At 40.3% G+C, this 27764-nt stretch overlaps 2 protein-coding genes across 3 annotated transcripts; one reads left to right on the forward strand and one right to left on the reverse strand.

Moving 5' to 3' along the window:
* Positions 1-56: 56 nt before the first annotated feature.
* On the forward strand, positions 57-14750 carry LOC138959601 (serine-rich adhesin for platelets-like). Of its 2 annotated transcripts, none has more exons than XM_070331159.1 (10): positions 57-95; positions 2045-2144; positions 2304-2363; positions 3031-5451; positions 7874-8035; positions 8806-8984; positions 9538-9762; positions 10291-10381; positions 10781-10911; positions 13305-14750. In XM_070331159.1, exons 2-10 carry the CDS (start codon positions 2130-2132, stop codon positions 13513-13515), a joined length of 3495 nt encoding a protein of 1164 aa, XP_070187260.1. In that variant the 5' UTR covers positions 57-95; positions 2045-2129; the 3' UTR covers positions 13516-14750. The 2 variants fall into 2 exon arrangements, with proteins under 2 accessions (XP_070187260.1, XP_070187259.1); XM_070331158.1 differs by having other exon boundaries at positions 70-424.
* A 2294-nt stretch (positions 14751-17044) lies between these two features.
* On the reverse strand, positions 17045-27719 carry LOC138959602 (phosphoribosyl pyrophosphate synthase-associated protein 2-like). The gene is made up of 9 exons (XM_070331160.1): positions 27515-27719; positions 25662-25714; positions 25378-25444; positions 24904-25076; positions 24170-24285; positions 23148-23373; positions 22540-22610; positions 20512-20658; positions 17045-19502 (listed from the first exon to the last, which is right to left on the reverse strand). The coding sequence occupies exons 1-9, from the start codon at positions 27610-27612 to the stop codon at positions 19344-19346; spliced, it is 1110 nt and encodes a 369-aa protein (XP_070187261.1). The 5' UTR covers positions 27613-27719; the 3' UTR covers positions 17045-19343.
* Positions 27720-27764: the final 45 nt, after the last annotated feature.

The following is a 27764-nucleotide window of genomic DNA, read 5'->3' on the forward strand; positions in this document are numbered from 1 at the left end:
ACAAAGCAAAGAAGTGCGCATGCCGGAAAAGATATTTGTTTTTACACGCATGCGCAGGAGATGGCAGGGGGATGGCGGCAAGTTCAGAAAAAAGAGTTCGTCGACCATTTGGTGTTATTTTCAACGCATAAACTCTGGGTTTTCTATACATATATATGTGAATGTACTTTATTGTTGTTTTATTGAAGGAAGGTGTAAATGTAACCGGCTCTATTTTAACGAAAGGCTCTTTTACTGGTTTTAGTCATGTTAATGGAGATCGATGTAGCAGACGACAGTTTTGGGCCAAAACCGAGAGAGATGGGAAAGGGAGTTGTTGAAAAGAAGGCAGATAAGATTAGCAGGCCATTATCAGACATACAAAGACAAGGACGCGACACTGGAAGATAGCAGTACACCAGGCTCAAAGAGGCTGGTGATCAAGGTGAAATCCCGAACTTAGATGTAGCACATGTATGCATGCGGATCCATCACAATATATCTATAATTAGTATTAAAACCCAGGCCATCTAGCTAATGCTAGATAATCTACTGCTTTGTGTCAGACTCATTATCTACTTCAAGCACACACACACACACACACCTGCCATGCCAGGGTTTAGATAGTAAAAACAAACAACTAGCTGACATGTGGCTAACCAAAGGGATCGATTAGGCTTATTTTGGGTGTGCACGTTAAAGATCCCACGATTGACAAAAGGGTCTTTCCTGGCAAAATTGCTTAGGCACAGTTAATAATTGTCTACCTATACCCGTGTGACTTGGAATAATAGGCCGTAAAAGGTAAATGCGCCGAAATGGCTGCAATCTACTGGCCGTATAAAATTTCATCTCACACGGCATCACTGCAGAGCGCCTAGAACTGTACCCACGGAATATGCGCGATAAAAGACTCATTGATTGATTGATTGATTTTGAAACTTTAATAATAAAAAACGCTCGCGCTGGACCTGAGTACTCTTCAGATTGGCTCGCTCTCTCAGTATGAAAGTTTTTGTCTTGTGCACGTTTAAGACCAAGTGATTGATCTGTGTGAATTACAGGCATTCCCTTTGCTATATAAATACATTGCATGCGAGCCGAGGATGTGCGTGGTGACTGGCCTTTCTCTTTTATTTGTAATTTGATCACAGTGAAAATGCACACACACACATTCACACACACACACACACACACACACACACACACTCTCTCTCCCTCACTCCCTCTCTCTCTTCCTCTACACACACACACACACATACACACACACACATGAGTACAGACTCATGCACGCGCACGCACGCACACACACACACACACACACACACACACACACACACACACACAGTAACACTAACACATGTGCACAAAATGAACACACACACACACCGCGCGAGAGAAAAAGACGTCAAAGACTTTTGACCGTGACGTAATCTTTTTATGACGCTATATTTCTTGTCAATGTGTGACGCGTTCGGCTGTTCTATGAGACTGCCTGGCTGGCTGTGGCTCCGCGAATTCCCCCCGCCGCCAAGTCGTTTTTTTGTGGTTTATTTCGCATTTAGGTCCCAGGTAACATTATGAAGTTTTAATACGATCAATCGGACCTATTATCAAGTTAGTGTATCAACTTTTGAACGAACTGCGCCCAGTAGTTTCCCAGCAAGCTGTTAAGTCGAGACACACACACACACAGACAATTAAAGTCTGCTGGACCCTTGTACTAGCGTACTCGGGGATAATACTTAAGTTAATAGATTGTTTGCTCCCATCATCATGAATTAAATGAATGGATCCAGTTGATGCTGGCTGCAACTCTAAAGAAGATCACAAAATACATGTGATTGTAATTGTAAAGCACACATAAGAGCAGGACGAGAAAGCTGTTAATTATCGAAAATATGCAGGAAACACTTTTATTGCATGAATCATCCAGTGAGCAGTGAATACAATGAAATTCATCACACTTGCAAAATATGTTTTTCTTCTGCATGCAAATTGCAACACTGTCATACATTTGTTTGCTTGCTGTAAATTAAGTTCTGTTCCAATCACTGTTTTGCAGGTCTGATGTGATATATTTCAACGGCTACAGTTTGTGTCCCTGAGCAGATTGATGACTCAATCAGAAGCTGACTGCAAGTAAAACAATGGAACGGAAACAGGTCTGTGTAATAAATGCCTCGATCAATTTCAAGGTTGAGCATTGTAAAATTGTTTTGTTCAAATGTTTGCATTGTTACCGTTTTAGTCCTTGATGAATTTATAACCACTAAACTAGACTTTGAATTCGATCATTTAATTTTGTGTTTATCTTTTTTCAGTTGGCTGCAAAACTGGAGTTGATGAAGGAGGAGTTAGCTCAAAAACAAAAGAAGTTAGAGGTAATGATGTTTGTGCAATTGCATTCTGTTCATGTCTTTGTGATCATGATACTTTGATAATGATAGCCTAGCTTGCTGCTGCTCTTGTTGTTGTTGTTATGTTAGCACCATAACGGTATAATCTTAAATGTACCTAAAAAATGTCGTCTTTGTTGGAAGTAATTAAATGGGAAAATAATCTGTTAACAAAATAAATGAACATAATATGATGTGTGTACACAAATTGATTATAACTTACTGATAACCTGTACTTTGAAAACTGCCACATTTTTCTATCCAGGTTTCCCAATTGCTTCGTTTCCGGCCGATTTATGTGGAGCACGTGATGCGCACAAAAAATATTGGCGGTCTAGAAGTGTCGTCTGCGCAATGATCGCGGCGGCTTTCTTGACCGCCAAGGACGACCACGCACGTTGTGAGACGTCATTCGTTAGACCTCAATACATTTAGTAAAACTGAGTTTAAAGGAGTTCAACTGCAGAAAAAGTAAAGCCTTGTTTACCAACCTCCAGCTTCTGGTTTATTTTTGTGTGCTTTGGGTCAAACATTTGTTTAGAGAGGCAGTACTGTTATTTCTAATACTGCATGAGTACAAAACAAAGTCACACAGCTGAATCTGTCAATGTTGTGTTGTAGAAATGATTTCAATAATATCTTTGGTTTACAGAAAGCAAAGAGGGCAGCAAGGGTGAAAGCACATGTGAAACAAAAAATCAAGGAACTGAATCACCAGGCCAAGACAGAGAGCAGTACTTTGTCTCAGTGTGCTTCAACAAGCAAGTCTGCTGATTTGACTGAAGAAAAACAACCATGTGCATCACTTGCACAACCAGGTACAACAGAATGTGTCACTAGTTCAGTTACCTCAGCTGGTGACAGCGCCAAAGAGCCTCTAGACATCGCAAATGTAACAGGAGCTTCCAGGGGAAGGATAGCTGTTGAAAATGAGCAAGTTAAAACAGATGTGAAAGGAGATGTTGAGACAAACAGCCCAAGTTCTGATACTCATGGAAAAGCGGAGAATGAAAAGACAGAAGTTCGTGTCACGCAGACTTCAGTTGACATCTCAGAAGTTGATGACTCCTTGGCGATTACACCATCCTTTAAGAGTATGAGGGATACAGACTTAATGGGCACATATCCTCAGGTTTTACCTCCTGAATTAGACAGAATTACAGACTTTCACTCTTTGGAGAATTCTGAATTCACCCTGGAACTACATAAAGAAATAAGCTCATGTGGTGAGGGTACCTTGCAAGAATTACAGAATGATAGCATGGATCTGGTTTCTAAACAGGCAAAACAGTCATCTGAAAGTACTATTGCTTCTGTGACTGGCTATGAAAATGACCAGCTCAAGAAGGCTGAGCAGCTGAACTCTGAAAAAACTAAAGCTGTGAAACATGTTGCAAACATTGGAACAGCTTGTGCTACGGTTGAGCAGGGTGAGACTTGTGCTCAAGTTAAGAATTGTAATACCACAGCAGACGAAACTGTGACTGACGGAATATCTAAAACTATACTGACTGAACATACCCCAAACAAGACAGGTGAACCAGGCCAGAAGACTTGCAGTCAGACCGCGACTGTGCCTACTTGTAAAGAAAGCACAGCTTCATTGAAGCTGCAGGACATTGGTAGTGCAGAAGGTGTTGCATCCGAAAGCATGCAGCAGTCCTCATCCTCACAGTCACAGAAGCAGGATCAGCGTGGACAAGACCAGTTTCTTGATTACACAGAACTTGATGCAATTCCCTTCTCTCAGTTTGAACTTACCGAAGACTTTCTTTCAGAGGGTTCACAAAAATCATTCAGCAGTAGCACAAGGAGGGGGAGGCAAAAAAGCATGTCAGCTTTAGTGCAGCGTAGGTCTCCTCGTCTGTCTGGGTTTGAGTTTGACAGCAGTGACAAACTTTTATCACAAAGCACATCATCACAAAGACGTTCTTCGCATGAGAACAACTTCTTCAATCTGGCCAGAAAACAGAAGAAGACAAAGAAGGCATTGCTGTTGTCATCCTTGTTCCAGTTCCTGGTCGACGAGGCGAAAAGAGATCCATCCTTTGTAGAGTTCAAACTGCCTGAAGACATCGCAAGTCTGGCCTTTGAGAAAAACAAAGAAACGGGGAAGCAGACAAAAGATGACACTGAATCAAGTATTCCAACTGGACATTATGTTGTAAACTCTATGGATATTGAAGTGATCCCAGAAACAGAAATAGACCCTGACCTATTAAGTCAGAGATTCTGTACTGCAGATTTTGACTTGGGGACAAATGCTGCTCTGGAAGAAGAACAACCTGAACCTACAAGTGATGTTCAAACTTACAGGAGTAGTGAATCAGCATGTTTGAAGGCAGATTTCACCAAACCGCTTCGGGCAAATTCAGGCATGCATGAAAAGTTGCAGCCAGCGATCGAATCACTATGTGCAGCCTGTGAAAACCCTGCAGATATAACACAATTCAGCAGCACTGTGCATGATCGTGACATTGAGGGTCCAAAACATGATGAAGAAGCTTCCAAAGACCGCAACGGCAGTAGTGGGCCAAAAACAAATTTGTCTCAGCCAAAGACACATACCGGCAAATTCAGCAGGAAGAAAGCACTGAAACTGAAAGCGAAACAATCGGTAAAACAAGACAATACAGACAGGCAAAGTCATTGTGACAATTTTAGTTTTAGAAGCAGCGGACAGAAAGAATGCAAACATTTTGAAGATGGGAGTTTACCTGGTGAAGCAGACAGATGTGATCCACAGAACAGCACGACAACAGAGTCGCCAAAGAGTCTGAATGTAAATCCAGATCAGGGGAGGCTTCTGGCCACACCAAAGACTACTCCACCTACTGTCAGCACAGAAGCTTGTTCTTCGCCAATCCTCTTTGGTACCCAGTCACAAAGCAGTAAGGATACTGCAGCAAGTGATGGATCTGTCAGTAAACAGTGCGGCTATGATGAAGAGGGTGGACTTTTGAAAGACGATAGAGTCAGACCCAGACCAGTGTTCACGCCTTCAAAAAGCAAGGACAGTGATCAGAAACACACGGGGGACTATTCTTGGATGAGATACACTGGTTGTGCGGAGGTAAGATTGAATGAACATTCACGTTGTAAGTTCTTGGTTTGTCTAATGAATTCAGCATTGTCAGTCGTTTGCTAAGACAGGCAATTTATGTGTGGACCTGCCAACGCCTTATCCCCTGTTGTGTATACATCAAGCACAAAACAAAGTATGCAAGGACAAGATCCTGAGTAATCTTTGTCAGAGTTTGGTGGGTTATTATAGGAAAACAACAAGTCGCGTAAGGCGAAATTACTACATTTAGTCAAGCTGTCGAACTCACGGAATGAAAGTGAACGCACTGTAGTTTTTCACCAAGACAGTACAGTTTTGTCAATCCCCGCGAGAAGGAAATCGCTCACCTTCCACGTGCAAAACGCAGTGAAATTAACACGCCAGAATAGCGCGGTAGCGTATTGTGCTAAGCAGGAAAGCGCGCTTTTCTGTATTCTTGTTAACTTTCGGAGCTTGTTTTGAATACAACCTATCATATCTATATGTTTTTGGAATCAGGAAATGATAAAGAATAAGATGTCAGATGAAATCATTTTTGGATCGATTTCTTAAATTTTTATCGTAAGACTAATTAATCTATTTTCGTTACTGGCCCCCGTAGCGCAGTGGTTAGCGCATCGGGCTGTGGGCCGGGAGGTCGTGGGTTCGAATCCCATCAGGGTCATGTGGGTTTTTCGGGCTACGGTCGGCTCCTACCCAGAGTGGAAGTGCTATGGTTCCTATGGGAAGGCTGGAATCACACAGCCGAGTGTCATTCACTTAACGAATGCGACTTTGAGGGTGCTCAGGTTCTGTTTACCTGACCAACACCGCAGGTGCGGCAGTTCTCGGGCCTGGTTGACACCAGGATATATTATGACAGTAAGCGTAGAGTGCTGCCCTGTCACGTAGTCTCAAACCAAATTGGAAATCCATAGCATCATCATTATAATCATCCTCATCTCATTAATCATCCAAAATTATAAAGTGTCCTTGCTCTTGTGGCCCTTCATGCCCGGAGCTCTCATGGTGACCTTGGTCTCAGTGTTCTTGTTCGATCCTTCCCTGAATAGTACTTCTGCTGTCAGTCCTCAACGTGTGACGTTCTGGGGGGTCGACGGAGGGACATGGTGGCGGTCTGCTCTCTGGAGGGGACCCTCACTCAGTCTTGCTCCGCGACTTAGCTGTTAATGTCGTTAGTAGGGGGCATAGTAGGTAGTGGGCTGCGTCCGTTAGCTCGGGACAGACCCACTACTGAACACCGTCGAAGTGACTCAGCAGAAGTGCAGTGTCATCTTCCGAGGGTAGCCTACCGCAACGACCCGACATCCCTCCCTGGAGCGTCTGTAAAATCGACAAGTCTGGCAGCGGAACGAAATTCAGATGTGGATGGAACAGTGAGTGCAGGGACGGGGCGACGTGAGTGCACACCGGGACAAGGAACAGATGTAAGGAAAAAAAAAAATAAAATAAAAAAAAATTAAAAAAAATTAAAAAATCTATTTTCGTTAATTGTGATCACATTTTAAGAGTAAACATGACATATATATATGTCCTAGATGATTACCCGCTTCGCCGGGTACCGGCTTCGCCGGGAAGAAGTAGAGCCGAATACCAGGCTGCGCCTGGGAGCCGGGTGTATGCCGGCTTCGCCGGCGCACGAAGGAAAGGAGATAAACGCGCAAAACACTGGAGACCTTCTAAAAATAGTAACGTGCAGTGACCTAAAAATAGTAACGTAGTAACGGGAATATGGATTGACGCCACATGGAGGAAGGGAGATAATCGCGGCTGAAAACACTGGAGAAGATAAGGAAGAGTTACTGGTAGTGGATCCCGACAACAAAAAAACAAAAACAAAAAAAATCGGTTCAGCGCGCACAGCGCTGCGTGCTGAGAGCACATGTTGAAATATCTCATCGATGAGGTTGTGTCCGGGGTGTAGCTGAATACGGTGTCCAAATTTGAAAAAGATCCACCGAGAACTTTGGCTGTGCATCGCGAACAGACAGACAGACAGACAGACAGACAGACACTAGTCGTATATATATATATAGATATATTTTTAGATTCAGAATGTGATGAAGAATACGATGCAATCAATTTTAAATCTGTTTGCAAAAAATCGATTTTAATGACAACTTTAATGAGCAAACTCATTAATTAATTTTTAAGCCTTCAAGCTGAAATGCAATACCAAAGTCCGGGCTTCGTCGAAGATTACTTGACCAAAATTTCAACCAATTTGGTTGAAAAATGAGAGCGTGACAGTGCCGCCTCAACTTTCACGAAAAGCCGGATATGACGTCATCAAAGACATTTATCAAAAAAATGAAAAAAACTATTGTTATTGAATATGAAATAAAGTGCTAAAAATATCCTTCAGCAATTTGTATAGAGTTTAAATTCTTGTTAATGTTAATTCGTCAAATTTATGCTTGGTGTGTTTCAGTCTGGCTGCAGAGATCCAGTGGTGGACACTGTCGTGGGCACAGCCACTACAGATGATGAAGCGACAACCTTCATTCTGAGCGTGCAGACAACAACTCTCACACTGTGGACTCTGGATGACCAGAAGGAGTGGTCAGCAGAGTTCCACTGGTACTTGCCTCAGGTGAAATATTGTTTCTTTTGCAAAGACAACGGTCACATATATACCCAGTGGAACACACACACACACACCTTTTGAAACAACTCTTTCAAGACAAGATTTCTGACTTTGTGAGATTGTTTGGTGTCTTAAATGTATGAGTAGCTACTACATTTGTACACATGTATGGCAGTGAAATGGGCGGTACTGATGAGGTTATGCCCCTTCTTTCTTTCGGCTGGTAACAGGCGGAACCTCGCGGCAAGATCACATGAGAAAGGAAAAAAACGTGCATTGGTCCCAAATAGCATGTGGCTTTGGTAACAGTTTGTGTGTAAGTCGTGCATTTTATACGGTAAAATTACAATGGTAACAGACGGAACCTCGCGGCAAGATCACAGGAGTTGTCTCGCGTTATCACCCCAGAAGCGCTCATTGATACTCGGTTGGAAATTAAATCACAGACTTTATCACCCCAGAAGCGCTCATTGATACTCGGTTGGAAATTAAATCACAGACTATCAGAATTTATAGCTTTGTACGCAATATAATATACATGTACATTATGTCAGTCTGAAAACAAACCCATTTTATTGATGCAGATCAGTAATTAATTTAGCATCTGTTTTCCCCAGAGTAAACACAACAGTTTAAAATAACTTTGGATCTAGAATCTCCTATGGCCTGCATGACCAAGTTTTCTTTGTCTAAGGAGAGTGATCGAGTTACCTTTTCATCATTCACTCATGTAAGATTTCAGTTTGATTTGTTTATTGGTAGATGTCTGTGTGCAGACCAGCGAAGCCCAAGGAGCATGCAGGATTTTCACCTCAGATGACCAACTGTCAGTTCTTTTATGGGGTGTGAGCACTGTGTCTGAGTCCCCTTTCCTCACAGTGTTTGTGTATGCCTGGGATACCCAGCACACCCAGCGTTTTAGTCTGCCTTTGCCTTCTCCTGTCACCCCGCACAGGTTTGATAATATTATGTGCTGAACTTTAGTTGCAGGCCATCACTGAATGTTCTTTTTGGTGGTTTGATTCTGTGTGGTTGTGTTGCTGAATCATGCTTCACGTGAGCTCTGTCATGGTAAACGTTTGCATAGTGTAAACAGTAAAGTCTCAATGTTTATTTTATAAAAAAAAATGTGTGTTCGTTGATTTTGTTACTGAATCATGCTTCTCATGAGATTCTGTCATGGTAAGAGAGTTTTTATGGTATAAACTAATAAAGTCTCAATGTTGGTTTCATGTACAATTTTCTGTTTGTTGTGTGTTTTGTTTTTTGCATTGAGGTATGCACATTTTTTAAATACAATTTAATAATTATGCGGTTGTTTACAAGTTTGAATACTTTTTTCTTCAGAATTGTGGACAGCCATTTAAAGAAGTCGTAAATATATCACAATTTTGCTATACAAAGTTGATTTGCAATCTGTTTGTGCTGCTGTATATTTTCCCCAATAATTTGCTTTTACTGTGTTTCCATATACAGCATTTACTTTTTACCAGTAGATCATGTTTCAGACTATTCTGCAATGGACTGCCATCGTCCCTTTGCACAATGTTAGTGTTCGCCACAGACAAGGTCTACACAAGAGGCAAGACGTACATGGTGGATTGGTACCAGAATTCTGTCACCGCAGAGGTGGTGATGGAAGAGGTGGAGGCTCAGCTTGTTGACTTGCGCCTGGTGCAAGATCTACCTGATGCAGCTGTTGGAATTGCTGAGGACCAGAGAATACTGATTTGGTGAGTGCTGGGAACTTGGGAGTGGAAGTTTTCATTTCTGGGGATAGTCAGGCTTGTTTTGTTGGGTTGGTGGTAGTGTGTGTGTGTGTGTGTGTGTGTGTGTGTGTGTGTGTGTGTGTGTGTGTGTGTGTGTGTGTGTGTGTGTGTGTGTGTGTGTGGTTAAGTTGTTGGGGTTTGCATTGCAAGATGTCAGCAGACAAATGCACAGACAATTTCTTTGTTGCAGACTGTGTGTTGTCATAATTATTGTTAATTTTTATGAATTCTGAACAGATAAGAGTTTTATCCCCTTCTGCCCACTATGAAACCGCATGCCATTTTAATTTTTTCCACACACTAATATAGAAAGTATTTTCCAGCAGATAGGAGTCCAGGCGTTTCAGGTTTTTTTTTTTTTTTTTTTTTTTTGTCTCAAGGAGGAACCATCTCAATGGTTGATGTTCTGAACAAAAATTAATCAAGTATCATGATGCAAGTATTTATTAATTTAATGGTGTATGTAGTGCATAGTAATATCTTTTCTTTCAGGAATCACAAGAAGGGTACACTGATCATGTCCATGTCTTGGCCAGCTTCAGTTCCGAAGATGTCAAGGATGTTTTCCTGCTACTTTTTGCAGGTAAATGCATTAATACCACAGTGAAAACTTTTGTAACATGAAATAAAGAATGACAAAAATCAAACAACCGTGCATTTACCAAAAGGAGTGGGATGGGGCAAATGTGATTATGATAATAATTCCCTGCCAAAAATCTGCCGAAGCAGGGTTTTCCAGTGCTACACTGTGTTTTAACATAATGTGTCACTGCAGAATCTGCAAGTTCTGTGTAGAAGTGAAATGTACATGTTAGTGTTACATGTTAACAGGGCTGCATTATCAATACATACCATTGAAGCACAGACCTGCTAGTTTTACTTTTCCGTGTGTGGTTTTGGTGATCTTATATTTATTTTCTTATTTACGCTATTTTATTGAGTTAATTATGCAATCAACTATGTTTTCATTTTGTTTGCAAAGGGTTACTTGCTCATTCACACTGCGGAGGCTGAGCTAGGTAGGGATGTATGCCTCGTGGCACTGAACCCCACAGCGAACAGTGGCAAAGTTGTCAGGAAATTCACGGCTCATTCTGAACAGCATTGCAACTGGTGAGTGTCAAGTTGAGAAACCCTTCAACACTTGTAGTGAAATTTAGGCTGTGACTATGCCAACCATATTACAAACAGATATTTCTTTGTTAGTATGAATCTTAATTCTGGTAGACGGACAGCAGTCACTCTACCGTGGCCAGCTTTAAAAAAAAAAAGACGACTGAATCAAAAATGGCTGATTAAAAAGGAAAAATGTTGAACGAAGTATGAACTGGTTTCATTTCAGTTATTTTGATGTTATTTCAAAGTACACCAAAGTGTGAAAAGTAAAGCAAAAAAAAACCAAAAAATCTTCAAATGCAAATGAGGCAGTAATGTTGGCAACAAACTTCCACTTGAATATAGTCTAAGGAGAGTAACCCAAAAGAGGGCATTTTCAGATTTTCGTTAAAACACAATGCAGTCATTCTTGAGAAAACTGGTGTCCTCTACTGATTGTTCAGAGAGTTATGTACCTAGGTCTTTGACACTGGTTGTGAAGGGAAAACGGTTATTCTGTTATCTTACGTGTTTTTTTTCATCTTTTTAAAAACAATTTTTCTAGATTATCTTATATAACTATAAGTGGTCATTGTCTATGACCTGTTTTTGATGCTTGTATGTTTTTTCTTACGAGAAAACTTTTTATATGTAAAATGTTAATGTCTAATGTAAAGCGCCATGAGACTGCCATTTGGCGGTGAACAGCGTTATAACAGAATGTTTTATTATTATTATTATTTAAGTTATTGAGACATCCCAGTGCACTAAGGGATTTATAGAGCAAATCAAGAAAATTCATTATTGAACGAAGCGCATGGCGCTGAGTTCAATAATTATTTTCGAGATTTGCTCTATAAATCCCTTAGGGCACTGGGATTGTTTCAATAACGATATTGTCGGTACCGCCAGAGAAAAAAGAAGATACAACACGCACATTTTGCTACGCGCATTTGAATAGGCATAACTGTGTGGTCAGGTCGTAGAAGATCTACTTTTGTGTGGGCTGTCTCAAGTGTATTGTGCTTTCATCACATGCAAACTCTTGTTTTAATTTCTGTTGGTAAATTCCAGTGTAGCGTTAAGCTAAACAGTGATGATCTTTCAGAGAGACCTCATTTTAACTCGGAGAAAGGACTGTGTTCTTAGTTATTTGCGATTCGAAACCTCAAGTCGAGCTTCGACGGATTGACTGTGCAGAGTGACTCCCCTTGAATTGGCTAACCCCCAAGGTCGACGGTTTTCATTTTCAAAATAAATGTGGCATGTTTCTCGTGTGGTATCTTCACTCATCGGGGAGTCTGGTACTAAATATGAACGGTAAGAATGCTCTGAACCCTACAAGTATTATATCCCCATTGTTTTTTCGTTCACATTTGCCCAACATGTTAGTTTGCTGAGCGGGGTTTATGTCGTCTGCTAGGCTAGGGCAATCGAACCACTGCGGCATTCCAAAAACAAAAATTGCTCGTCACGTTGCACTGAGTCTGAACGCATGAGGCAGGCTGGTAATAAGTCTTATATATGGTACGGACGTCCTAAACCCTACACGTTTTCGATTCCGATTGTTCTTGCCTTGAAATAATAATTCGGAAACCATTCATTTACTGAACAGATGCAGTCGTATTTCAGTGTAATCTAGTCTGCTACGTATATATTCCAAATGCTGATCTAGTAATTGGTACGTTATCGGAATAACACTGGTGTTTTCTGTTAGCTGCTGGGAATTGTATACTAACTCATCATTTGGTAATGTGGATAATAAGCTACGGCATACTTATGAGAGGATTCTTCGCAAGTCGAAACTGAAAAATTAGACACAGCGGGTTCTATTTTTAGATCAGTGGCAACTGTGGCACAGGCACATGCAATCTGTCAGAAAAAAACACACTTCTGCTTTAATTGAGAAGCAGGAAATTTATGGTATTTTGGTATTGTGGAGATTGAATATAAGCTACATGTCATTAATTAATTCTGAGGATGAGAGTACAGTCTCGCTTAGGCAAAGGGCGGAAGAATACGCTCTGTGGAAAAGTTAGCGCACTCTTGAACAGTTTTAGCGCATCGCCATTAGCCAATCAACTAGTTCACATCAGTCATGTGACACCAGTACTTACTGACAATTATTATTATCACTCCAGTAATGAATGAATGAACTAATGTATAAAACGGTACAGTCAAAGCTGCCCTGGCGACCACCTCTAGACCACGACCACCTGCCCATTAAGACTACCCAAAAGATCCCTGACATGGTGTTGCTTCTGTAAAATTCACCTTTCCAAAGCGACCACCTGTCTATATCAACCATTTTTGGTCAATTCCGTAGGGTGGTCGTTTTAGACAGGTTTAACTGCAGGCTGTATAATAACTGCACTCACTGAACTCACAGTTACCGTTTTGTTTTTTCTAAGGAATCAAGTTGTAGTCCACAAAGATCTCCTGCTGTCAGTGTGTCAAGAAGGGAGGATGCATGTGTGGGATGCCTGCTCTGCCAAACAACTCGTCTCCTTTTACAACCGTCCTGGCAAGATCGTTACAGCTCATCTGTTTCATAGCAAAGAATCATGCTGGTTGATGACTGGACAGGAGATTGGATGTCTTCACATGTATTCAGTTACCTGATGAGTGTATGTGTGCTTTGAAACAGATGTCAGATGAAATGGAAGTGCTTTGAAATACTTGACAAGTTGTGGACCAGGCAGGATCATAAGTTATGTCTCCCAGCTTAACGTCTACCCGGACTTTATCATTCATGATCAGATGTGCGACTTCTTAGATTGTAAGGCCTAAAAAAAAAATAGGTGTGGTTACGGTAACCCGACCTACCCTATTTTTAGGGGCCGATCCTATAACTTTTTATTACATTTGTCAACAAAAAAAAAAAAACAAAAAAAAAAACCCAGTGCAAAATACGCAATGAAAGCGAAAGCGCCCGTGTCGCACACTTATTTCCCTGTCAAGTAGGTTTAATTTGTACACATTAGAAAAAAAAGTTAAAAAAAAAAAAAGTGATTGCCTACCTACCTACCCTATTTTTTTTGGCTATGTTACCGTAACCACACCTATTTTTGGGGGGGCCTAATGGGCATAAGGATAAGATAAATATTCATATGGTCAGGTGAGGTTATCCTCAGCTTGCTGCCAAAGATACGATTGATGTCTGTCGCTATAGAAAAGACTCAGTGTCAGTCAATGTTAGCAGTACTAAGCCCTGTCTGTCTTGTTAAGAATTTGGTTGCATTATTTGGTGCAGTAGTGGTTTCCTGTGGCTCAAAGTCATAGTATGTTATATTTACTGAAAGTACATGTATTGCAGTTTAGTTCTTCCTGTGAGGGTGGCTAAGAAATACTTATTTCAATAGAATTAAATAAATCTGTAACTTCATTTCAAAAGACATGGTTTGATGTGTATGTGTGAAAGGGTAAGTTGAAATTTGGTCTCTGCCTTTTCAACTAAATAAAAATAAAAGTTTTGGTTACGTTTCATGTATATTTTGGTCACTCTCCCGATGTGCCATAAGTAAATCCTGGGGCATCGGAAGAAATAACATTCTCACACTCACAGCAGACAAACAAGAACAACTCTTTGTATCAGGAAATTGACAGAATGTGTTTCGTACAATGCAGGTGCTAGAGAATGATTTGTAGAGAATGACGATTTTCACTTGAAGATGTAACTCTTTAATAAAAAAAACCCCACTTATAACTGAGAACAGGAAGAAAAGAAAAAGCTGAAGACCATGTGTGATGATTCAGTTTTGTTCACCAGAAATGTAGCTGATCTTGTAAAACTGTCAAAGCTTCAGCAATTTCACATCCCACCAAGCAAAACAATCGCATTCACAAACACTAATAGCAAACAATCAACAACACAGGGTTTTTATTTCAACACAAGTGGGCACCAAAAACCTATAACTACACACTCATTCTATACCCCCCGCGGGTTAGGGGGAAGAATTTACCCGATGCTCCCCAGCATGTCGTAAGAGACGACTAACGGATTCTGTTTCTCCTTTTACCCTTGTTTAAGTGTTTCTTGTATAGAATATAGTCAATGTTTGTAAAGATTTTAGTCAAGCAGTATGTAAGAAATGTTAAGTCCTGTGTACTGGAAACTTGCATTCTCCCAGTAAGGTAATATATTGAACTACGTTGCAAGCCCTGGAGCAATTTTTTTATTAGTGCTTTTGTGAACAAGAAACAATTAACAAGTGGCTCTATCCCATCTCCCCCCCTTTCCCCGTCGCGATATAACCTTCGTGGTTGAAAACGACGTTAAACACCAAATAAAGAAAGAAACACTCATTCTATCAATTCTCATGCATATTCAATGTAACGGGAACTGCATACAATCATGATCTGTAAACTAAACTATGAAAATGTGAAAATGAAACGGGAACTGTCACTTTACAGTTCCTGTTAAAATGTGAAAATAAATGTATTTGAACACAAACAGAAAAATAGTAATTGAAAAAGAAAACGTCAACAGAGAAACAATATCACAATCAGATTTGAAAAACAGCTGCAGTTCAATTTTCATTTGGTAAATCAAGTACAGTCAAAGAAAACTAAGAATTTGAGACAACTCTAAGAACAAAATAAAAAATAAAAAATAATCGGCGATTGAACACAAAATCAAAACAAGAACACCGTGAAGCGCCCATTCAGAGACTTACAGTTCCAAAGAAATGTCATGATTTCTATGTTCCCTGGAAGTGTAGAATAAAATTACATTAATGCCTATGTCATTTGCATGTTCCAACCTTGCAGAAAAACTCTTAACGATGCACACCGATTTGTCGATGTTCTGTCAAAGTTGAGTGATTTCTATTCAATGGGTTGCTTCATTTTTGTGTTTTTATCACCTCAGCTCCTTAAAGTTTGTTTGCGAGTCTCTCTTTCCCTCTCTCTCTTAACTGCTTTCTCTCTCTCACATGCGCCTCAACATACACACACAGACACACACGCGCATGCAAACAAATGCCTGATCAAACTAGGTGTTTTCAGATACAGGGTGAAACGGGAAAATATGACAAATAATGTTATTAAAAAAAGAGTACGAAAAATGTCTGTGGACATTATCAGGAAGAATTTTCATACAAAGTGTCATAATCATCTGTCCAGTTTTATGGGGAAACTACATATACACACAGACAGACACACACACACCCTCGGGTCCCTCTCAATCTTAGTCAACCGGAAAACAGTGAAAAATTGATTGAACTTAACAAAAAGTCTCAAAAAGTATCAATTCAACAGACAAGTCCAAACGCAACTCGCTCTCTGTCAACCACTCTGGCGGGTAGTACCACAAGACATTTTTGTGCAAAATCAAACCACACACATTCAGGGCTTTGAATGTCTATATAGTGTCCAAATGCAGCTACAGCTGTACAAAACCAAAGGCCTTGACTGTACCAAAGGGAGGGAACTAACCTACCACAAGACAAAGATGACAAGATAGTCAGTTTCGACTCTTCTTTCACATCACACTGTGAAGACTCATAAAACAAACAAAAACATACTGAACATACACGCATGTTAATGTGTAAATCCGAGGAATAATGTACTTTCTAACAGGTAAATCGTAACAGCTGAACAATTTCTCGATATCAAAAGTGATACAGGAAGGAGAAATGCATTTTATCCGAAACACCACTTGAAAGGTTGATTTGTTTGTTTGTTTATTTGTTGCTTAACGTCCAGCCGACTACGCAGAGCCATATCAGGACGAGGAAGGGGGGGATGAAGGGGGCCACTTGTCAAGCGATTCCTGTTTACAAATGCACTAACCCATTACTTGTGTCCCAGCAGGCTTTAGTAAAACTAAATTAATACCTACTGGAAGATTACCAGTTTCCAGTATGTTAAAATAAGCTTAACCTATCTACTGCTGGACTTACATCAGAACACTAACAGATTAAACTATACATGAATCGCGAGACAAGCGGCAAGAGAAGAGATTTTTGGAAAAAATACAGGTGAATGAGCAAGAAGGCAGAAAAAAGAAAAGAATTCATGAAGAAAAAGAGAGCATGACAGGAAAGAGGAACCAAAAATCTACCTGACAGCAAACTAGAAAGCTCCTGCGGTTCCAAAAACAGGAGGGGCTTTTAATTTCATAACCGCAGTGCCCCACTGCGGGAGAAAGGTTGATTCCCGGGGTATATATACCACAATATGACAACAAATCAGGTGCATGATTTAAACCTAGAAATACAGGCATTAGCACTCCAGTTAGGCAATAGACAATTTTCGGAAATAACTGTCGGGATTTGCAAGAAGATTTGAGCCCCGCAAACATAACCTTGTACAAACAGGAAACACGTGGTCGATCAGTTAAAACAACGATCGCAGCTAATAACTAACACCGATGTGTATGTGTCCAATCAATATGATGCCTTCTTTCAAAAAGCTGCACATCCGAGCCACGATTCACTTGATGGCCTGCAACGATCACAAAGCACACGTGTCAGTTTCACATACTGCCGTGACCTCGACTTCAAGCGAAACTCACGTTACCTCAGGCAAAACACGTTGTCAGCTAACACTCAGGGCAAGCGATCCATTATTGCCGCAACACATCGTTAACTGCTATGTTTATATTTTCGTAAGTAATGGGCGGACACTGCAGTACATACACATCGGAGTCAGTTATTAATGCAAACAGAAGTGCATTAAACTACCATTACATCCAGTCGACGCGCAGTGATACATTTGCCCATTGGAATCTCCCCCAAAAGCCAATGTTACCAATACAATGAGTAATTCGAGGAAATTGTTCAGAGGTACTTGACAATTATGCAACCCTTCGCTAAATTTGATCTGCAATACATCACTCAAAAAATTATTTTAAATGAATAAAATGCAAGAATAACGAGTTAAGAAAATAAAAACAATTAATAATTAGCAGAATTTTTTTTTTTATTGTTGACTGCAATGAGATTCAGACCGCCCGAACTAACAACTTCGCTTTCAGATGCACTATCACCTGAGCTAACCGGGAACACTGTGTCACACTAGGGTAAAAAAATAGGCGTTGACAGAGCCAATGAATGGGGATACTAACTTGTAGATCATTTACCTGTGCTGCAAAACATAATTGCACATAAAGCTCCTAAAAAGTGGACAGAAATTTACATGTATTATATATATTGAAAATCATGGTTTTCTGCATCATGTTTACTGTGATTTAACAAATGGAATGACCACCATCTTCAAAAGACAAATTTACCTGAATAGTAAAGATATGTACCACGGTAAAGTTAGACTGAAATGAATAAAGATGTATGATATACTTACAAAGAAATGGATTTACATAACCTTGGACACATTCTGTCTGCTAAAAAAAACATTGAAAGGGATTCAACATCTTTCATTAAACACGTTAAACAAAGCAGCCCAATTCAAATTTTACAAGACATGTATCATCAATCCAACAGGGAAAAACATTAAAAAAATCAAGGCACCTTTCTCTTTTATACATGGCAACCTCTTGCCTTCATCCTTCACTTCCTTTTCAAAATTGAAATGAAAGAGGGTCACAAAGAAATACAGAATTTCCAACTGTACATTCTAGTGGTTGACTAAAGGAGTGTTTTCCTTTGCCAACACATACTTAGCGAGGTACATTGGAGGATACACAATAGTGTCTAAAAAAACAACACCTTCAGATTTTAATGTTGTAAATGCTATATGCTTCTTGAGCAAAGAAAAGACTCCTGACACTTTAAGACTACTCTTCTTCATTAGACTCACATTTGAACAGCAATATCCTTGAGTATTCAACTTCGTGTACAAACACTGTATGGCACATTACTTTTAAGTCAAACGTATTCAAAACAACGTGTACCAGTTTGAAGCCTTTCAAAAAGTCATTTCTGGTTGCAGCGGAGCCTCAGTTGGCAATATATCTTTAAAACAAATTTTGTTTGACGTGCTTCGTCTTAACACAAAATTACATGCACAAGTGATGACAATTGAATCGCATAATTTATATCTGTTTATATGCTTCGCATTTAAAGAACATCCAATGAAAATACATAAAAGCATTCTTCAAGTTTTCTTCTCAATTTTCAAATCTCTGATTGCCAAATAAACAGACTGGTTTTTTACGAGTGTCAACATATCAAGCACCTGTCATTTGAGTTACAAGTCCTTGACAGGAAAATCAACTGCTGATAATCCACATGGCGGTTGCAGTTTACTCTACAACCATTTCAAATCTTTCAATGTCCAATATTACAGCGGGCTTTCCACAAAGAAGAAAACAGGTAGTGTATGTACAAGTACCGAACTCCAGCTGGAAAGCAAACGCTGCTGGAAAATGTCTAATCTTGAATCATGTAACTTGAGACACCGTTTGAAACAGAGTGAAAGGGGAAAATACAACAGCCATTAAACAACATCAGACGCACACTGAACACACAAACAGCAAACGAGATCAAGGTCTAATCATCCATGCCAATGTTACGGAACAGGTAGGACATGGATTCCCCATGGTGGATTCTGCGTATAGCCTCGGCTAGTAAGGAGCTGATGTCGACAGTTTTGATCTTGTGGCACTGCATCTTTTTCCCTTCGTGTGGCACTGTGTTGGTCACCACCACCTGTGGACACAATAATGAATAAGTGTTGTCCTCATCTACATCTAAGAAACTAAGGGACATAAGAGCTCGAAATATAGACAAGAACAGCCAGTGAGAGTTACGGCGAATACTTGTGATTTTATTCTCTTCCTGCTAAGGCCTAAACAAAAAATAGGTGTGGTTACGGTAACCCGACCTACCCTATTTTTAGGGGCCGACCCTATAACTTTTTATTACATTTGTCAACAACAAAAATGAAAACAATTAAACGAGTGCAGAAAACGCTCGAGTCGTCATGCAGACGACAGACGATGCAAGGGAAATAATTTGGCCTTCTACTAAAAAGGCCCAACAGACGCTTGCCATGACAAAAATGGCCGCATCTTCTTCGGTTGCGAGTGCTACACGCTTGGTTGCTCTGCTTATATAGAAAAAAAAGTATTAAAAAAAAAAAGTGATTGCCTACCTTCCTACCCTATTTTTTGTGCTATGTTACCTTAACCACACCTATTTTTTGTGTGTGCCTAATGCTGCATTAGTTCCGGAACTTTTTTATTTTTTGAAACACATACACTACACTTTAATATCCTTAGGATTCTCATGTAATATGTTGTTACCAGTACCTTTTATCACATTTTTAACCTTTCTCTGTTGTTTGTGCAATGACAAGATTGTCAATTTCAGCTCTTTACCAATCCACTACCTGTAGTAATATGTTCTAGCATGTCAACAAATAGGTCAATTACTTTCTTTCTTCTGTGAATATATTTCTCATGTTACTTTTCCAAGATGAAAATAGCATGTTCTATTACCCCAAAACAGAAATCAGTATCGAAAGCTTGTGAACTTAAATCCCTAAATTCAATCCAGCTGCTGATGCACTCATTTTCCACAGAAACACACCCACTTTCAGTTTTGCAGTACATTGTATATAAACAATGTGCTATGGGAACATACCTGGTTTCTAACAACTCTAAACATTATCTATAGATACTTAATAACAGTATACAATGGACAGATCGGTAATTACCTCATCAATGCAGGACTCTTCAATCATACTTGGCGCATCACTGGAGAGAATGCCGTGGGTAGCCATCACAAAGACCTTGTAAGCACCACGGGCCTTTAAGATCTCTGCCACTTTCACAAAGGATTCCACATCATCGATCATATCGTCCTGAAACAAGAATTTAGCTCAAGGTGTAGCCCTGCAGTATAAGAAATCATGAGTGTAGGAAACTCTTTTCAGATAAGATTCCCATGGAGGACACTACAGTATAGGCTGAAGGTTATGCTGACATAAATTAGCCATGATTAAGTCATCCGAACCCTCAACAATCAGTAATAAACTCATTGTTGCTTACCGCTGCGCTGAGGGTAGATATTCAGTTATCAGTAAAGCCATGTCGGGGTCAGTATAAGTAATAAAGGCTGTTTTCAGTGACATGTGAAATGTACAGATATTTCTATTACTAGTATTAGGTCAGTGACAAAAAAAGTGCGCAGTAGTAGAATTATCAGCAGCAAGACTCCTGAGTCACTGTGTAGGCCTACCTTCTTCTTCTTCGTTCATGGGCTGAAACTCCCACGTTCACTCATGTTTTTGCACGAGTGGATTTTTACGCATAACCGTTTTAACCCCGCCATTCTGGCAGCTTACGCCAATTTCAGGGGAAGCATGCTGGGTATTTTCGTGTTTCCATAACCCACCGAACTGTCATGGATTACAGGATCTTTTCTGTGTGCACTTGGTCTTGTGCTTGCGTGTACACACAAAGGGGGGGGGGGGGGGGGGGGGGGGTAAAGCACTAGCAGGTCTGCACATAAGTTGACCTGGGAGATCGGAAAAATCTCCACCCTTAACCCACCAGGCGGATTAGGAGGCCGATGTTTTATCCACTACGCCACTTCTCCCGTCTGTAGGCCTACTTAACTGTGTTGTATTTTTAGCCATACGAATAGTACAGTACCGAGACTGTCATTCTTTAAACGGACTAGTCCTGCAAGCTCCAGTGCATCAGTTTGACTGCATTCCCCACCCTCCTGCTATCACACCCTTCACCGCTAACAAATTCAGGTAAGCTGTATACTTGATCTAGGCATGCTAAACTTTGAGTATGTATCTATGTCCTTGATGTATTAAATGGGACGCAATGTCCAGGAACGATGAAACTTCACCCAAACGGTGACAAACGCAACACTGGGTGCAATGTACACCTTTGTTCAAATGGATCATGACAAACACACACACCATCAATACTTTTAAACTTCACATCGTCTTGTAGGTCAAAGTGTGTACGTTTAAGTTAAGCATGTTTGAGGTTGATTTTGTTAAGTTGTGTGGAGCAGAAAAAGTCAAAAACAAAACCTATGGAGCAGGAATAGTCAAAAACCTATCAGTCCTTTATACCTTCTCAGCCCATAGGCAGACACACAGCTTTTGGCAGCTATGTTATAATTAGATGCAACTTTTGCGGCGTGGGGAAACCTCTCTGCAGTGGCATACGCAGACACGCAGTGCTAGCAGGTGCAGAAACTAAATGGTTGCTGAGATGCTGGAATGAACTAAAAGAGTATATCTAACCGCCCTGTTCCTAATTAGGTGACAATGGCTCTGAAAAAAACTAATGATTATCCAAGAACAAGGAATTTTTCTTTGTCAGCAAGGAACCATTTTCTTCTGAGCCAGATAAAGAAAGTACATGTATGTTGTATCTGTTAGAAAAGGTGCAGTTTGTTTAACTGTAGTAACTCCTTCCAGCTTTCCATTTCACAAAAGGATAAGCCTAATATTGTTTCTGCAAGCTATCCCCATAGGGAACAGCTTGGATGTCTTTGAGAAAATGTTGTGCGGATAAGATGTATTCCTTAAACAAAATCTGTCTGAGTTTAATTTTATTTTCTTTCTCTGGGGTTCAATACCAGTTTATATCTATGTTCCCCCAACAACAATTTCTGTCTGAGTTCAATTTTTTTTTTCTGGAGGATTTTTTCACCAGCATTATTATCTACCTTTCCCCCAAAACAAAGAATATCTGCGGAACAGTCCTCATCTTACCACAATGATTGCAATGCGACCACCCACGTCACCAACAACACTGAGAGGTGGCTTTTCTTTCCGCTTGTGAGCTGCAAGAAAAAAGATTGAAATTGCACTCATGTTATTAAAGCAGCCAAATGTGGCATGACTGCTTTAGGCATGCACATTGTCAAAAAGATTTTGAATGCAGAAAGAACATCGTGAGGTAAATAGAAGATTTGTGCACTGCTAATCAGCAGGTGAAAGGTAAAACTGGTGACCACCGCACCTTTCTCCCACCTCATACATGTATTGTATTCATCTTTGTGCAAAACCAAGAACACAAATTCATTATTCAAAAGTAAAATTTTTTCTTCTTCGGCAGTACAGTGGAACCCCCCTTTTAAGACCCCCAAATGTAAGACTCCCTCCCTTTTAAGACCTGATTTTCTCAGACATTTTGGTCATAACCTCTGTCATTTTACCCCCATTTTAAGACATCCTCCTTTTTAAAACCAGATTTTTGGAGGTTTTATTCCACTGTAGTAGTAACTTCACTCTCGTTTTCCGTATTTTCTCCCTCCCTTTGAGTTACATGTATGGCAATTCCTTGCAAATCCAAAAGTGAAACAAACAAAACTGCACACCTGGGAGGATTCCCAGGACAGTACCAGCGGTAGTTACAGCAGCAGCTCCTTCCTCCTCTTCATTGATGGGAGGAGAGTTGCGTCCATCATCTTCTTCATTCTCTGGTATCCTCTCCTCGCCGTGTATCACAGCGATGCTTAAGCGAAGTCGCTCTGAATACGACGTTGCACGCTTAACTGAGTTGGCATTTCTTGCGACAATCACAGCATTTCTGTAGTCAGGTATCTGTTCAGATGACAAAATGAATTTTTGTTGTTGTACAAAGTTCTAACAACAAAGAGGTGCATTTCCAAAGCTGCAAATTACAAATAAAGTTATTTAGTATACATTGCATGCTTGGGGAGTGGGGATTTCAGGTGAAAATCACAGCATTTCTGTAGTCAGGAATCTGTTCAGCAGAAGAAAAATGAGTCTTCTGAAGCTGCAATAAAAGCAAAGCCGCTCAGCATACCAGAGTGGAGATTTCATGTGAAGATCACAACATTTCTGTAGTCAGGAAAAAAATCAGAGTCTTCTGAAGCTGCAATTAAAGTTGCATGCTTCATGGAGTTGTGATTTTAAGCAACAATCACAGAAAAAAATTAAAGTTTTTGTGTTAAGCACAAAGGTGTATTCCTAAAGCTGCACTAAACCCAAAGTTTCGGGCAAGATTCATTTCACTGAATACATGAGGCAGAATGCATATTTTGTTTAATATTCTGAACGTAATTAACTAATGACTCCTCACGTTCTACCTCGCTCCTTTAGCCTGACCCCTACGCCCTTTTCCTGTTTTAAAGAATAACTTGCTGCAAGAAAAGTCGCTCTGGATCTAACACGACATTCCTATGGCAATAAAGTTCTCGAGGAAGAGTTCTCTCTCTCTCTCTCTCTCTCTCTCTCTCTCTCTCTCTCTCTCTCTCTCTCTCTCTCTCTCTCTCTCTCTCACCTTCCTAAACATAAGCAGTTCAGTGATGTTATGGCAAAGGTGGAAACTATACATTTTGAATCGTATTTATCTACTTATATTTGGAGAACTCACTGATTCCTGGATGTAGCTGACCATAAAGTTGGAAGCTCTGAGATTGTCCACAGGCACCTGAAAGAAACCCTGGATTTCTTTTTGGTGAAGATCCATTGTAATGATGTGAGTGAAACCTGCAACAAAGCACAATGACATTCTGAACTGGGAAAAATAAGAATTCCAAACTGAATCTTTCAAAAGTAATGCAGGTGCTGCATATTCTGTGTTTGAAGTTGTCCTTCATAAGACATTTTTTTCTTTTTAAATCATACTGAAATTATGAGAGAAAAAAATTGTGTTTAGACAAAAGACAAATTCTGGAAATAACTTTATCCAGAACTAGTATGTGTTGTGAAAGAGTACACACTCATGCTTTTATTATAGGCCAGTAGCATGCCCCTTGTCGACGTGTGGAGACACACCCCTCTAGTGACGAGCTTATAATGTCATGTGGGAAACTTTGCTTCAATAAAAGCAAGAGTATTCACTCTTTCACTAATGTTCACAACCCATACAAACTAGACCGAGTTATTTCCGAACATTGTCTTTTCAAGGGTCTTTTTAAGTATGCAGATAAATCAAAATCAAATTCATGTGTAAGCCATTTTTGCAAATCCTAAACAGCCATGAGCTCCAAGGAATGTGGTAGCACAACAGCTAAAGAGCAAGTCTGTCTCCTGATTTTCCATTTTTCTCATCGAGGTCTTCAAAAAGAGGGGTTCCACTGTATTGCAAATCCTACACTTTCTCACCTGCTCTGCTAATCATAGTGGCCAGCAGCTTGCAGACGATGGAGCCCCGTTTCCTCATCTTGCACTGTCTGGAATAGGGCAAATATGGAATGACGCCCACGATGTTGCGAGCACAACTTGTCTTGGCTGCGTAGGCCAGGATGAGCAGTTCCATGATGTCATTGTTAACATCCCTGCGGCAGATTTAGAACAGCTAAAGCACATCCGGCATTTCTGCGGCAAAATCATACAATTGTGAGATGTGATGATGATATTATTGTCTCCTCAGTCTTGTTAAATTTTAAAAGATTTTTTGCAACAAACCAATTTTTTTTTTTTTTAGCCATAGCCCTAGTCAATTACTGACTCAGACTGTATCTTACAGTGCTGTGTAATGCATGCAGTGCACAGTGGTAAACTTACTTCAAGTACTTGCAAGCACATCATTCAGCGACAGATAAACTGCGTACATTAACTTCACAGTCCTGTACTCACTTTGTGCCAGTCTCGATGATGTAGACATCCTTCCCTCTGATGGAATCTTTTATTTCAACAATGGTCTCTGAAAAGAGAAAATATCTTCATGTTACTTCAGTTATCAAACAGGAAGAAGCAGCAATACTACAAAAACTGAAACTTACTTCACAGATCCTAACAAGTAACATATAAACACACACACACAATATTAAAAAAAAAGTGTCTGTACTACTGTATTACTAAAGCATTTAATTAATAAATACAACAAATAAAATTACAATGTAAAACAAAGTTTTGCATACCTCTGTTTGTTTTGTGGTAGATGGATACATCACCTAGCCGAAGATCAAGCTTTCTGGAAGGAAAGAATAACACACTTAAAAGAAATAACACTATAATTAATGTCATGCCGTCTTGGTCTAACGTGGAACATTTTTGACTGCATGTGACAAGCAAAAACAGCAGACAGTCCAGTCGGTTGTCGTATACTAGTTTGTAATACACCGGCAGGGGAGGCAACACTGACCTTTTCAAACTTTTTTGTTTGTTTGTTTGTTTGCTTAACGCCCAGCCGACCACAAAGGGCCATATCAGGGCGGTGCTGCTTTGACATATAACGTGCGCCACACACAAGACAGAAGTCGCAGCACAGGCTTCATGTCTCACCCAGTCACATTATTCTGACACCGGACCAACCAGTCCTAGCACTAACCCCATAATGCCAGACGCCAGGCGGAGCAGCCACTAGATTGCCAATTTTAAAGTCTTAGGTATGACCCGGCCGGGGTTCGAACCCACGACCTCCCGATCACGGGGCAGACGCCTTACCACAAGGCCAACCGTGCCGGTCCTTTTCAAACTGGTTTACAGTAGTTACATGATCTGTCACTAGAATTAGCAAGACCAATTTAACACCATGAAATACACTGATAATTGCTATATGTGCATTACATGATCATTGATGCAAAAACCTTGCATGCAAAACAAGTGAAGCACCTAGCTGTATAATATGACTCTTCCACCTCATTTTCAAGCAGTTCTCTTCTTCTTCTGCGTTCCTTGGCTGAAACTCCCACGTACACTTGGGGTGTTTTTTTGCAAGAGAGGGTTTTTCTTCAGCCTCAGGGGATACATGCTCAGTATTTTTTTCTTTCTTAGAATTATATAATTATTTGTATAATTTGAACTCTGACAAGGATTACAGCATCTTTTCTATGCGGACTGGCTCCTGTGCTTGCATACATGTACACTCAAAGGGTTGGGCTGGAAACATATCTCCAACCTTAACCGAACAGGCACGACCGGAATTGAAACACTCGAACCTTCCAGTTCCACATGGGGGGGCACGTCTTAAATTATCCACTTAGCTGAAAACCTGAAGTAAAGAAGTTTCTGGTCGGTCACAAAACTGATACAACATAGTAAATAATATATAAACGCAATAGAGAAAAAAACTGACTGGTTGTCATCCATTGACTATAATTAATTGACTTGATCAATGCATGGTCATTCTAATAGTGATGCACATGGCGCACACACACAAATCATATTAAGGTTGCAATGCACGGCAAATTTTTTTTTTTTAAAGTCTATAGTCTATGTCATTGTCATGACCTGGGTCTTATTTTCATGGTACATTTTGCCAGTGTGCGTCCGGTCTACATTTGATGCTGTTGACTTTGTTTCAGTTGCATGCGTATCGTAAATGGAATCAAGCAAAAATCGCTTGGACAATGCACTGAAAGACTATATGTGTATAGTCCAAATGTCAGTATGCCTCTCGGTGTCTCACTACAAATTCCCACCAGCCAAGAAAAACTTGATAGAATAGGCCGCGGTCAAAAGATCGTGTAGGTTACCTAGCTCAAAGTTAGGCTAGGATAGCAACTGATCAAAAGATCAGACAAAGGCTCAACAGCCTAAGTACCAGTCTGTCAACATATCATATCATATCATATCATGCCATTCAGGGGCCATTCAGTTCGCCATCTGAAATATCAATGCAAGAGCGGTCTGTTAAACAATGTCCCGCACACATCCTGACAATTCGACACCTCAAGCCAAAGAGAAGGCTGCAGCCAATCACTAATGGAATCAAGCTATTCTATCAAGCTCGACATGTGTGACAGACACTGGCAAGGAGAAACAAACTTACGATGCCACAAGTGAACAAAGCTTCGGGTGTGAATTTCCTGCCAGGAGTATTATTGGACCCTTGGCCTCTGGAATTAGGGAACTCGACCTGGAAGCCATCCCCGTAGACTGCTGCCCGGTTGCTGTCAGTGTGTCGACAAGATTTCTAGCTCTGCAATCCACAAAACGTTCTATCGTAAACACCGTGTGAAAACGACCTTGACATTCTTACCTTATTCCCTGTAAACTTCCGGCAGAGTTGATGCAAACAA

Source organism: Littorina saxatilis, linkage group LG2 (genome assembly GCF_037325665.1).
Source record: "Littorina saxatilis isolate snail1 linkage group LG2, US_GU_Lsax_2.0, whole genome shotgun sequence".
NCBI lineage: Eukaryota > Metazoa > Mollusca > Gastropoda > Littorinimorpha > Littorinidae > Littorina > Littorina saxatilis.